The 12688-nt window shown below is 46.2% G+C and overlaps 1 protein-coding gene across 1 annotated transcript in view; it reads right to left on the bottom strand.

Moving 5' to 3' along the window:
- LOC138121132 (uncharacterized) overlaps window positions 1-4569 on the bottom strand; it is a 33290-nt gene extending 28721 nt beyond the window's left edge. The window contains exon 1 of the mRNA XM_069034370.1: window positions 3863-4569. Coding sequence (XP_068890471.1) covers window positions 3863-4319 — 457 coding nt within the window. The 5' untranslated portion in view covers window positions 4320-4569. The remainder of the gene's footprint in view (window positions 1-3862) is intronic.
- Window positions 4570-12688: the final 8119 nt, after the last annotated feature.

Raw genomic sequence — 12688 nt, 5'->3', positions numbered from 1 at the left:
AACTGCTCTGGATTTCTTTGTGGTTTTAACAGTGGCCAAGGAAATTCACTCAAGATACTCACTCAAGAGGAAATTCACTCCCCATAATTCCTGTAGCCACTGTGAAGGTTAAAAGGATTAAACGGTTGAAGTGATGACTGGGATAATAAAGTATGTGCTGTGTAACGCCAGCTGCACAGGCCTTGACAGAGTAAAGCTTAAGAAAAAAATAGAAGGGGAAAGCCTTTAAATATAAAACCTGACAGTCCCTTAACATATCTGTACTCCAAAGTCCACGTGTAAAGCAGGAGCTGGGAGGAGAGCTCAGGATGGGTGTGGGATGGAGGTTTCTGCAGCAGTGCTGAAGTGGGAGCAACCCCAGCTAGATCAGATCTGCCTCTCACACTCACCAACCCTTCCAGCACAGATGAAAAATAGTGGCAGACACACCCTCAGCCAGGGAGGGAAATCAGCTGAACCATGATAACGGTAATGGACTGCAATTACAGCTTCATTAACAGGAAAATTAAGTTAGGTTTCCATCAGTAACAAGCCATAAAATTTTTCTTGTGTTGGAGCAACACACACATGGCTGGAGCTCCCGGAAGGCCAGTCCTGTTTCATGGGTGATGCAGCACCAGGCAGGAAGACATGGTAGTCCTACAGTGTCCCCTGCCATGAGACTGGGAGTCTGCAGGCATCAGCCACGTGGCCTGTCTCGGTTCTGCCTGGATTTTGGCAGCATTTAGGTGCCTACACTCTGGAGTGATAGAACTTTCTATTCAGTAGCTGCTGGGACATCAGCAGGTGCTGTATCACAGTCAGAGGTGTCCCAGCTGGAGTGAGGGAACCTGCTTCTCACCTAGACTTTTCTGCAATCAAAAAGCAGCCTAAACACCACTAAGTCCCCTGGGAGAGCCTGAAATCCACCAAACTCCATGCCACCACCAGAACCCTTTCCAGAACAAGGCTGCACAGGAGCCGTGGTGGTCACTACCTACCACTGGACACTGAAGCACTGCTCAAAAAGCAGGAGAGACCCTTTCTGTGCCTGCTCAGCCTTAAGCTTCACACTACCCTGGGAAACACGTAAGGCTGAACACGTCTCTGCATCATTTGTATGGCTCCTGGTACCCAACAGGCTGTTTCAGAGCCAACCTGAACTTCCCTGCCAGGCAAACACACCCTCAGAGCAACTGATGCCCAAATCCTGGTCTAATGCATCACAAACAAGGTCCCTCTGGAGTGTTTCACTCTACACTGGTTATTCTGATACCAAAATTTCATTACATCCATACCCTTGCCACCTTCTCAACACTTCAAGGGTCCCCCCCAGCCTTTTCAGTCTCATTCTGTCCCATTCTGGTGGAAGCTCAGCTCTGCCCTGTGATCCAGGATTTTTTCGCATCACATGTAGGAAGCATTTCCTAATTCTGGCCCAGGCAGTTGAGTTCCACACCCAAGGGCAAAAATCCAGCATGGATACACAAACAAACTGGGCACCTGTGTGCTTTAAAGTGATTTAAAACTAGCTCAGTACTGGATATTTCTGAAGAGGGTGTATGTTGAATGTACAAGGGGACACAGCTAAGCATCATTTTGAGCTGAAGCTTAAAATACACAATCTTTCCTGAACTCTTTCTGTATTTGCATGGAAAACTGGTAATATTCTTGATGAAAAATGAATAATTAAAAGGATTTTGAAAGTGCTTAAAATGATAGCAACAGAGAGAAGACAAAACTGATTCAGAGTACAGCACAGCACTGCAGTGAGACAAGGAATGACTATGATTATGTTTGAGGTACTGTAATTTAAGACAAACTGTAGCAGAACTGCTACAGCAGCTTGCTAATTCTATTACTAATCCTTACATCACACTTTCCAGACTCCTTACGGATTTCCCTCCTAACAGCCTCTGCTTTATCAGCATTTTTTTTGGCAAAAGAAATTACAGTAACTTCTGCTACGAGGGAATAATTGTGTCAGGGGGTTGGTGAGGAATATTCCCTTGCATTTCCAGACTGGAGCAGCACTCTGCTTACTGCGCTCTCTTCAAGACTGAACTCTTAACAACCCTCATCCTGCCCTCAGGGCCATGAAAGGTGTATCAGGTTTCCAGCTAAGGTGAGGATGATGTGTATCCTGTGTGGATGTGACAAGATAGGCTAAACCAGTTAAAATAATTGAAGTAAACATGCAAACTGTACTGTACGGATCTGTAAAACACTGTACAGATGTATAAAATAATGCAGACTTTGTCAGAAGTCTGACAAACCATAGGAATACAGATCATGAAACCATGAAAATTCATTTAAAGCTGTATAATTAAGCCCATGCAACAAATACTTCTTTTTCTTCTTCTTAAATACAACATCCCTCACTTCATGTGTCAATATTATGAATATATTGTCTTGTATTACTGCCCATGGGTACAAACCTCATTCTTTAAACACCCCAGTCCCAGATATTTTCAGATGCAAAGGAATGGAGAAGGATTGGCTACAATGCCCCAATCAAACTTGTATTTTTTTTTTCTGCCCAAATCCATAGTTCTGTATCCTAAAAGACAGATGCTGAGCATATCTGCTGCATCATTTCCCTGAATCCCTGCCAGCTCTATCTGCTCTCTGAAATCCCCTGTGGAGATTTCCAACACACCGTGAGCCCTGCACAGCTCCGCCTCCGACCCTTCCTGTTAGGGACTCCTGAGCAATGGGTTTTATCTCATTAATTCAGTGTTTTTTAGGAAACTACTTTTCCCTGCCAGTTTTTAAACCCAGAGGAATTTTCTAGATGTGCAGTGACAGCGCATGAGTAATAGCTCCCTCATTAAACTACCAGGGAGTCATAAAACAAAACAAATTGTTCAGCTTCCCAGTGTTTTTCCGATTTGCTTTCCCTTTCCAAGTCCTGTAGTGCTCACAAACATCCAAACTATCTAAGTGACGTCATTTCTAGTCAGAATTCTTAAAGGAAACAACATGTCCTTTACCCGTTGCTCAATCCTCTGGTATTCTTACAGTCATGTATTTGTGTCCTAGAGCAGTTTCAAACAATTTTATTTTTTAAGTCAAGAGCTAGTTGTGCCCATGTGAAACATATACTTCCAAAACACACCATGAAAAGCTTGTCTGGCATGGCAGAAGAGCCGTGTTGTGTTTGCTCCCGCTGGGAACAGGTTCTTTATCCCATTTTGAAACCTGGGAGTCAGAACTATACCACTGTGAGCAGCCAATTCAGTTTTGCTGCGCCTCAACAATGGCTGTCGAAGGCATGTGGAAGAGGGGGTGCAGCCTCGTCTCGGGGAAGACTTCGCCTGGCAACACCCCACACGAGGCCGGCAGCAGGAGACACTGTGGGGGAGCCTCTCCCATCACGTCACGAAAAGGTCTCCGCCAATGGACGGCAAAGAAAGGTTGGACTGGACCAATGGTTCGCTGTTAGCGAGCGGACTTTGGAAAACTGACTGCGTAGCTGCTCGCTGGGGAGGCCCCGGCCCCGGCCCCAGGCCCCCGGCCCCGGCCCCGGCCCCCCGGCCCCGGCCCCGGCCCCCGGCCCCCCGGCCCCGGCCCCGGCCCCGGCCCCCGGCCCCCCGGCCCCGGCCCCGGCCCCGGCCCCAGGCCCCCGGCCCCGGCCCCAGGCCCCAGGCCCCGGCCCCGGCCCCAGGCCCCCGGCCCCGGCCCCGGCCACCCCTCTGGCTCTCCCGCCCTCGCTGGCTCGCCCTCGCACCTGTCCTGCCTTCCCTGTGCCCCTGACCGCCGCCTTGCCACTTCGCCTCGTGTCTTTACCCGGACTGCCTGCTTCCTTCCCTGCCGCCGCTATCCAGCCGTCACTGCCCGCCCTGCCCAGGCTCCCGCTCCTCCCGTCCGAGCGCCGTCTCACCGCGTGCCCGGGGCCGTCGCCGCGGGAGCCGCGCCCCGCCGGGAGCCGCGCAGGCTCGGTCAGAGCCCACAGCCCTGCCTGGGCACCGACAGCCCTGCCTGGGCACCGACAGCCCTGCCCCGCCTCGCTGCTGGTAACGCCCTCTTTCTGTCCCCTCTCTCTCTTCTCCCCCATTCCTTTTCCATTTTCCTTTCTTCTTTTCTGTCTCCTCTAGCCGTCTTTCGCTCGGGCAGCTCGTTTTCCTTCTCCTTTTTGTTATCAATAAACGGTTCTCTGACACAATGTTTGTGCCTCGTTTGGCTTCGTTTTGTTCCCGACCACCCATTTTTGAAAGAACTCTTCGCAGTTTCTCACAGTGGAACGCGACAACAACATACAGAGCAGTGATTTCAAGGAGCACTTTGAAAGGCCACAACTTCTGCACTGGTTTGTGAGAATGAGACAAGATCTCAGTCATCCGCGTTGCTGTTCAGGATGAAGAACAAGATACCAGAACAAGATACCAAACAAACCTGGGAGGTAAAAAGGCTTAAAAATATTTGCATTCAGTATGTATTTTGGCAGCCTGCAGAAGTGCTAACTACCATCGTTTTCAGAACAATCCTTTAAGGTGCTCTTGCAATCCTCACCTTAAGATAGCAAAGGAAGGACTGAGTAGAGTCAGTCTAGGGTGACCTGAATTCATTGTTCAGTGTTTTTACTGAAAAATGCTTCAGGAAAACTTCTGCTCCTTTTGCCTGAACAAAATCTGGGAGATGCAGAATGAAAACCATTTCAGACAGCCCAGACATCTCATACCACTGAGATTTTAATTCTTTTTTAATCTTTTAATGAGCAGCAGAAAGCAAAGGAATGAGATAAACTGGGAGCTCCAGACCACACAGTCCCTAAAACATTCTGGCAGCTGCAAGGAGACCCATTACACACACCAAGCTCACTGACCTTGCAGATTTCTCTAAGATAAGCTGAAGGCTTATTCCCTTTTACAGGGAACCGTGCTCTCTGTATCTACAAGTCAAATGTTTTGATGCTGATGAATAATCAGCAGCTTTAAATACACACCTGAGTCAGGCAAAGAAGTGATAAAAGTCAGGGAAAAACTACTTGAGCAAAAGGTGAGCAGAGACCCCAGCCCAGAGCCTCAGGGATGCTCAAGAGCCTCACTGCTGATGATTTCACTATGAGTTAGGTATTCAAACACCTCTAAGGACACGGGCTGTCAGAATTGGCCTCTTTACACTGCTCTATAGTTGGGAACAGAGGTGGGAACAACTTGCCAGCTTTGCTTGTCACATCATCCTTACGACAGCGTGTGGAGGTACCGCTGAGGAAGGGGGATTTCGTCAGGACTGAAATACATCGCAGACACTGTGGCAGATGGCACTGGGTGAACTGAAATGGAATTGAAAAGTTCAGGGTATTTCAGAGAAGGTTCATTTAAGATGAAATGAGGTAACAGCTTCAGAAATACAGAGCAGTGAAGGGAGATAAAAAAGTATCCTCTTCATCCTTCTCCTGACATACGGAGACGCTCAATGAACTAAAATGACTGTAAATATTTTGGCATTTACATCATGGCCACAACTGAATGCTGACTTGTCCCAGTACACTGGAAACTCCCCAGACACACAGCCCCCACTGCCCTGCACATTCTGCAGTCCAAAGGGCGAGGAAATCTCTCTTGGCATCTGTTTAAATGCAAAGCACAGGTGAAGTGGGGACCTCACAAAAATATGCCAAGAACAGAGAAAGGTTAAGAAATCAAGTTTCTGGACAGATAATGGAAACACCCAAGATTATTAGACTAGTATGTAAGAGCAGAAATAACCCGTTGAATCTTTAGTAATTGCTCTCTATAAGGACTCCATCACCTCTCCCCTGATGTCTTTGGTATTGGCTGCTGTCAGGGACCTTACTAGAAGGGGCACATCACAGGTCTGAGACTCTGCTGATGCCCTAAGATTCAACTGAGTTTGACATTTCAGAAACAAGCCTGCTACTGGAGCAGAGTTTGGACAGCATTCCCAAAGCCACAGAGCCCATCAGGCCTGTGGATAGCTCCTCAATAAAAGAAGCAACAAGGAACAAAACCCCAACCTCTTTTCCAGGCAGTGAATGACACCAGCATGAGACTGACAACTTTCAGGATGAGGTCACCTCCGTTTCCCTTCAGAAATGAAGCTGGCAAGTAAATTAACAATAATTAAAAACTCCTTTCACAAAGGGACACTACACTTTTATTATCTCTGCTGAAGCCTAATCAAAAGCATCACAATGGGCTTGTTGATTTTTTTCAAACCAAGACATGATAAAAGACAGAAAGAAACTGGCAATTAAGAACAGAAACCCTATTTTCTTGGGTGCCACAGTATTTAGGCTCAAAATACGTATTGTCCCCTGCTTCCCTAAAAGAAATGCAGTACTTACTAGATAGCCATGGGAAAACATATCCAAAAATTTTAATTTACCAAAAAGAGAAGCTTAATGGATAAATAAAAGCGCTTATGACCCTGAAAAGTTATATGGTAAGTGTAAGCAACAAGCTGTAATCACAGTCATAAAAAGTTCCTGGCATTGGATCTAATGATTTTCTTCAGCACAGAGCTCCAGCTGCATTAAGTTCCTTTGCATCCCAATTTACTATTAAAAAAATAATTGTATGAGAGCCAAACCCCATCCATGTATTCTGCTGCACATCTACAGGGCAATAATAACTTTATTAACCCTTTAAAATGTTTTTATTTTTGCTGTGGACACTGAAGCTCCCACTGCTCTTTATCAGGGAAGGTGTTTTGCTGCCAGTGTCTCCCCCCATATGCAGGCAGAACTGCTAGATCAGATTTATCAGCAGAGCTTTAGGCTGCAGATTAAACCTTGGCAATTTCACTCAGAAACTTGAGTGCTTAAATCACACTTCCAGAAGTGTGATTACTTTTGGAAGATTTAGTGTTACAACCCCAAAATGACCCTGCTGCTGTGCCGAACAGGCTGCGCTCCCAAGCGATCCGAGCGGCATCGCGCACACGGGTCCTCCTCTCCCAGGAGCGTGGGTGGACAATTTCCCCAAGACTGAGCCAATTTTAGGACAGAAGGGTAAGCCTAGGAACTGAGGATTGAGAGGGTTAAGTGGGAAGCAGGCAGAGTGGAGGGTGAGCCAGCAGCAGGAAGCCCACCTGCCCGCAGGAGCGATGCCCGCCGGACGAGGAGCGGTGCCAGCCCACAGCCCAGAATAGCAGCGGGGCTGGCGGAAGGGAAGGAAATGTACAGTCTTAGGCAAGAGGTCACCCCAGTCTGAACACATCAGCACTTGAAGTATGGTTTTCCAAGGGCCTGACTCCACAAATCCCCGCTGGTACCACGGGTTGTGACTCAAGAGGCCAAGGACCAAGGACGCTGTGACACGATCCGGTCGCTCTGTCACTTCATAGACAGGGGCTGAGTGTAAACAGGGAAGTCACGTGGCACCCACAGTGTCATGTAGTGACTTCTTGAGTGCCACCCGGGCTCAGAACATCGCCTGCAACATCTCTTAGCCCACACAGCGTCTGCAAAAATGGGAACCTTTAAGCACCTCCTATTACCGACAGCCCTGCCCGCCATCCTCCGTGACTCAGGAATCCGTTTCTGGATGCTAGCGTGCATTTCCCACTTCCTTTCCCTGCAGTGCACAGAACAGAAACGGAGCTGAATGCTGACACAGTAAGTAGATTGATTGCAGTATTTTGCTTTTTGGACTGAGTCCCAATTTCAGTCTGATCTGGTTCTCAGATAGGAGGCTGTACATTGTCACAGCGTTTGTAAGAGCGGTTGCTACACTGATTCCACAAGATAGGCGAGGCTGTGCATCTGCATATCAGAAAACCAGATCGTGCAGGCTGCAGATGCATCGAATTTTCTCAGAATAATAAAGTGGAGAGACACTGAAAACAGCATGGAAATCATTTGATGGGCTTCTTCCAAAGATGCTGATATAAATACAGGTCAAATTTGCAGAGAGTGTTCAAATTTGCATCGTTATGTTTTTAAAGCCTTTTGAAAAGCGAAGATTTTCTAACAGTTCAGACAACAAGCCTAGGAGACAGCAGATTTTGGACTGATTTCTCCTATTACTACAACACTGACCACAGATCTTGCCAAAGAAAAACTCAACTTTCAGTCAACTGCTCAAATAACAGGTGAAATTTTCCCAGTGCTCAGCATCCAGAAGATGTCCCCACAAGCTGGAATTAAGCACACAGGTGCTTCCTGCTGCCTGGAAGTTGAAAATCACATCTTAAAAGGATGGTTATACTCTTAAAATGGAGCTGTATTAACCAGTCCATATCACCAAATATATCTGAAGTACACAAGCAGCTCAGAAGCTCCTTTCCTACATATTATAATCCCAACAGATCCCTGTCCTTTTCTTTTGACACTGTTTTATTAAGTTTACTCAATAAAGAATGCAGCCTTGCTAATACATGGCACTGCAATGATAATCTTTTAACAGTTGTACCATTTTGAGACCATTTTTGACAGGAATTCACATGCTATACCACTAGGACTTGATCTACACATATTTTAGACCAAAACCTTAAAGCTTCCAGGCATCTCCTGAAGAACTGGAGGAAGGAAGGTCTTCAGACACCTCACTTTGTGTTAGTTGCTCAGCATTTCTTCTGGTAAATGAACCATAACCTTCTCAGGCAGACAAATTGCCTCTCACAAATGTACTGGTTCTACCAGACTGAGTAAGACAGACAAACAGTGAAAACTTATTTCTGACAATAAATAAATAACAAGCTGCTTTGAACTATTTTTCAGCCCAGAATTGCAAAGTAACAAGTCCACGCACAGTCTCCATCAGAAAGCACTGTAATATGTAAAAGGATGCTATGAATTTTAATACAAAGGTGTGTGACATTATCTTCCAGATGGGAAGCATTAGAAGAAATGTTATTACACACACATATTTTTAATATTAGGCAAATGAGACATCTTACATTCAGCCACGTTCTTGGGGCAGCAATCACAACTGAAATGCGTGGTTGATCGTAGGGAATTAAAAAAAAATATTCAGACAAAACCACAGAATCACAAGGGATGGGTGATGTATTTTTTACCACCCTCCTTGCCCTACCCCTTTGCAGCAACTTAAATGGTTTCAGCATGTTAAAAAAAAAAAAAAAAGGAAAAAAAAGAAAAAAAATAATCTTACTTCTTGAAGCTGTCTTGGTTGTTTTCCTACAGACACTATCTCAGCATTATGCAGCCACTACAGCCATGAACTGCTGCTTTCTGGTTTGCTGAGATCAAGTGAGTGGTTCCCTTCACTTTCTCTTGAGCAACAAACAGAAAAACTCTGGGTAATGAAAGCATTAGAAGATAGAATCTCCAGTAATAAAATCTATTTTACAACAGCAGGAAACAAATTTAAGGTAATATGTAGGGACTTCAGGGAGACCTTGTAACAGCTTTCTCCCACCTAAAGGAGCTCTATGAGAGCTGGAGAGGGACTTTGGACAAGGACATGGAGCGACAGGACACAGGGAATGGCTTCCCAATGACAGAGGACAGCATTAGATGGGATATCGGAGGAAATTCTTCACTCTAAGGGCAGTAAGGCAGAGGCACTGCAACAGTTGCCCAGAGAAGCTGCCCCATGCATGGAAGTGTTCAAGGACAGGTTGGATGGGGCTTGAAGCACCCTGGTCTAGTGGAAGGTGTCCCCTGCCCATGGCAGGGGGTTGGAACAAGAGGATCTTTGAGGTTCCTTCCAACCCAAACCATCCTGTGATCCTGTAACTTCATGTCAGTGTGGTGTTTCAAACAGGAGCTGAAAGGCTCAGAACTCTCTGGGGCAGAATGAAGTGAAACAAGCCAAGACAAAGGGTTTTATTTCTCATCAATGCACCTTTCAATTGTGCTGTTCCCAACTTTCTCTGTAGTGTCTGAAACATACGGATCCCTTTCGTAATCCAAGCCTTGGAAAAGTCAGTAACCTCTACTCCTGTAGTAGCTTCCTGCACCTGCCCCTACAGGTAATAAAGGATTACACGGATGAGAACTGCAGTGTTTATGAAAGTTTGTTTTTTCTGCTCAGCAAGCAGCTCGTTTATTCTTAAAATGAAAGGAGTGGCTGTGTTAGGGGGGGGAAAAAAAAAAAAAAAGGGAAGAAAAACAACATAATGAAAAGGAAGAACACACCCATATGGAAAAAAATGGCCAAAGACAAAGCAGGCTTATTGCAAATGCTGTGCAAATGCTGTCAATGACAAAAAACAAACTACTAATTAACCAGAAGAGAAACTTCAAGGTTCTCATTCCTGTGTACACTTAGAATCTGTCCACACTTCTACAGAAGTCTCACGCTGCTCTTATGATTGTTGTGGTTAAGTTTTCATATCAAGCAGAACAATAAACATACTTCTAGTTAGGCCTGCCACTGTAAATATTTTAACTGTGTCTGTGCAGACCCACAGGTGGCAATTGGGAGCAGTGTTTTTTGACAAAGCAGTTCAATTCCTGCAGTTCCTAAAGCACGTGTAAACACCACCAGGATCCCTGCTTATGTAAGAAATGCAAATTTGGGGCTTTGACAGATCTACAACCCAACAGGCTTGTATTAAACATACCCCCACGTTCCTCTGGATTTTATTCTGCACAGTTACTACAGCACTTGAACATCAGCAAGAGATTTGGGCTTTTTTAATGGTAAGAAACATCTGCTTAAGTACAGCAAATTGTTTCTGGATTTGTCTAGGATTAAAAAAATGAGTAAACACTGACTACTGTACAAGCTGTCTTGGCTGCAGTTCCAAGCTTTATAGGAAACTTACTTTGCAACAGGTGACCCTGGTCAAGATGAGGAAGATTTCACTAAAATGCTCCAAAGTGTGGAGCACATCTGATACAAGGAAAGGCCAAGGGAGTTGGGGTTGATCAGCCTGGAGAAGGCTCCAGGGAAACCACAGAGCCCCTTCCAGGGCCTAAGGGGGCTACAAGAGAACTGGAGAGGGACCTTGGACAAGGGGGAATGACTTCACACTGCAGAGGGCAGGGTTAGATTTGGTATTAGGGAGAAATTCTTTCTAGGGAGGGTGGTAAGGCACCTTATCCGGCTACTGATGAAAACCTGCGGGGACTGATGTTTTCAGAACAGGGCATATGAAGTTATTCCTTAGTAAATACCTTTCTGGCAGCTAAGACCTGTCACTTCCTGCAATCACTCACCTCTATTTGGGCTTCAAAAAGGATTTGCTCTATTACAATAAATATTGAGAATGTACTGTGTACAACTTAATATAACTGAACAGGGCAGCAGAGACCTTACCTTGGACAACAGCCTGACTGCACCTGACTACAGAGTGGTCACAGCTGGGACAGTAACTCTGCCATAGTAATTAAGAACAGGTGCAGATTAGTTACAGTGAACTATATCCAACCTTACAGCACTTATAGTAAAAGATCCTAATAAAAGCCTTGTGTCACGCAGGGTCTGATAATGATTTAAAGTTACTTTGCTTTCCGATCTCATTCATTAATATTAAAGGAACTTCAAGTTAGGGAGATGTCTTTATGCTGAGGCATTGCAGGTTTGTAATTCCAGCATATCCCTCATCTTCACACCTTTTATTAGCCAGGTAACTCCTTCCCCCTGCAGCTCTCTGGTCATTTCAGCTCCTGGGAATGCCCACTACAAACTACAAGGATCCAGACAGACTAAAAGTCTCTGTCTGTGACTTTGTTAGAGCCAAAAAAACCTGCAAATGCATAATTATGGTCCTACACCTTTCTGCAGGAACAGCAGCAGCATGCAACCAGCTGACCAAGGTGAGGATTACTGTTTACTGCATGCCCAGACACAGTGAAGTTCAGGCAGAGTAAATCACAGAGTGCCACCCAAACCAGCTGGGAAGCAGCAGGAGGGTCTGTGGAGCTCTCCATCTTCTCTGCCTGTCTCGAGGAGCGTGGTTGTTCCCAAAATTTCAGGTATCCTCACAGAGCCAGCCCGTAATGCTACTCCAACTTTTTGCTACCTCCCTCCCCCGGCACTCACCCCCCTCTCCCACCTCCTCTCTCACTTGCCAGTCTCGTTCCCTGCCCACTCACACTTTCCCTTACTCACTCCATAACCCACCCATTTACACATTCCTCATTCATCTCCCCGTTCACTTACACAACCTGAGCCTCAAACACCTCCAATCCACTCAGGGAGAGGAACTTTGCCTCCCAAGACCCACCTTCCAGATCTCTCTCATCAACATTCCCACGCCCTGCATCCAGCTTCCCAGAGTTTGAGGGAAGATGGCTTACTGCTCCGTGCTCCCTGTGTCCATGAGGCTCCATAAATCAATCCCTCCACTCACACCACTGCTAACCTTCTCCTGACATCCTTTCTGGATGAGCCAAACACTTTCTTTGGACACAGCGAGGATGGATGGTGGGATAAGGACTGGGCACTGCTGGCCCTGCCTCTGCCATGTCCATGCACGCTGTGCCCTCCAGCAGTTCCACCCTGCAAAAACCCCATTCCTGGAGGCTTCCAAGCCAACCCTCTCAACCTCTGGGATACTCTGGAAAGAAAAACAGAGGTAATGCTTCAGGAACGAGTCAAAGACTGGGGTAAAGGTGCTGGATCATGACCAGAGGGCAGCTCTGAAGGGACTGGCTGAAGCCAGCGTGGCCGTGTGCCAGCTCACACCAACCACCCTGTCTTTCTCTCCTGGGGTTGACTGCAAAAAAAAAGTCCATTTGTCCTTTTTATAGCCACTGAATGTTTTTCTTTAAGGAAGGGATACTGATCTAGCTCTTAGTGGTCAAGACGAAGGAAAACTTTTGAGACAA

The sequence above is a fragment of the Aphelocoma coerulescens genome, chromosome 1A (genome assembly GCF_041296385.1).
Source record: "Aphelocoma coerulescens isolate FSJ_1873_10779 chromosome 1A, UR_Acoe_1.0, whole genome shotgun sequence".
Taxonomy (NCBI): Eukaryota; Metazoa; Chordata; class Aves; order Passeriformes; family Corvidae; genus Aphelocoma; species Aphelocoma coerulescens.
Note: the sequence above shows the minus strand (reverse complement) of the source record. Positions and strands in the feature narration are given on the sequence as shown.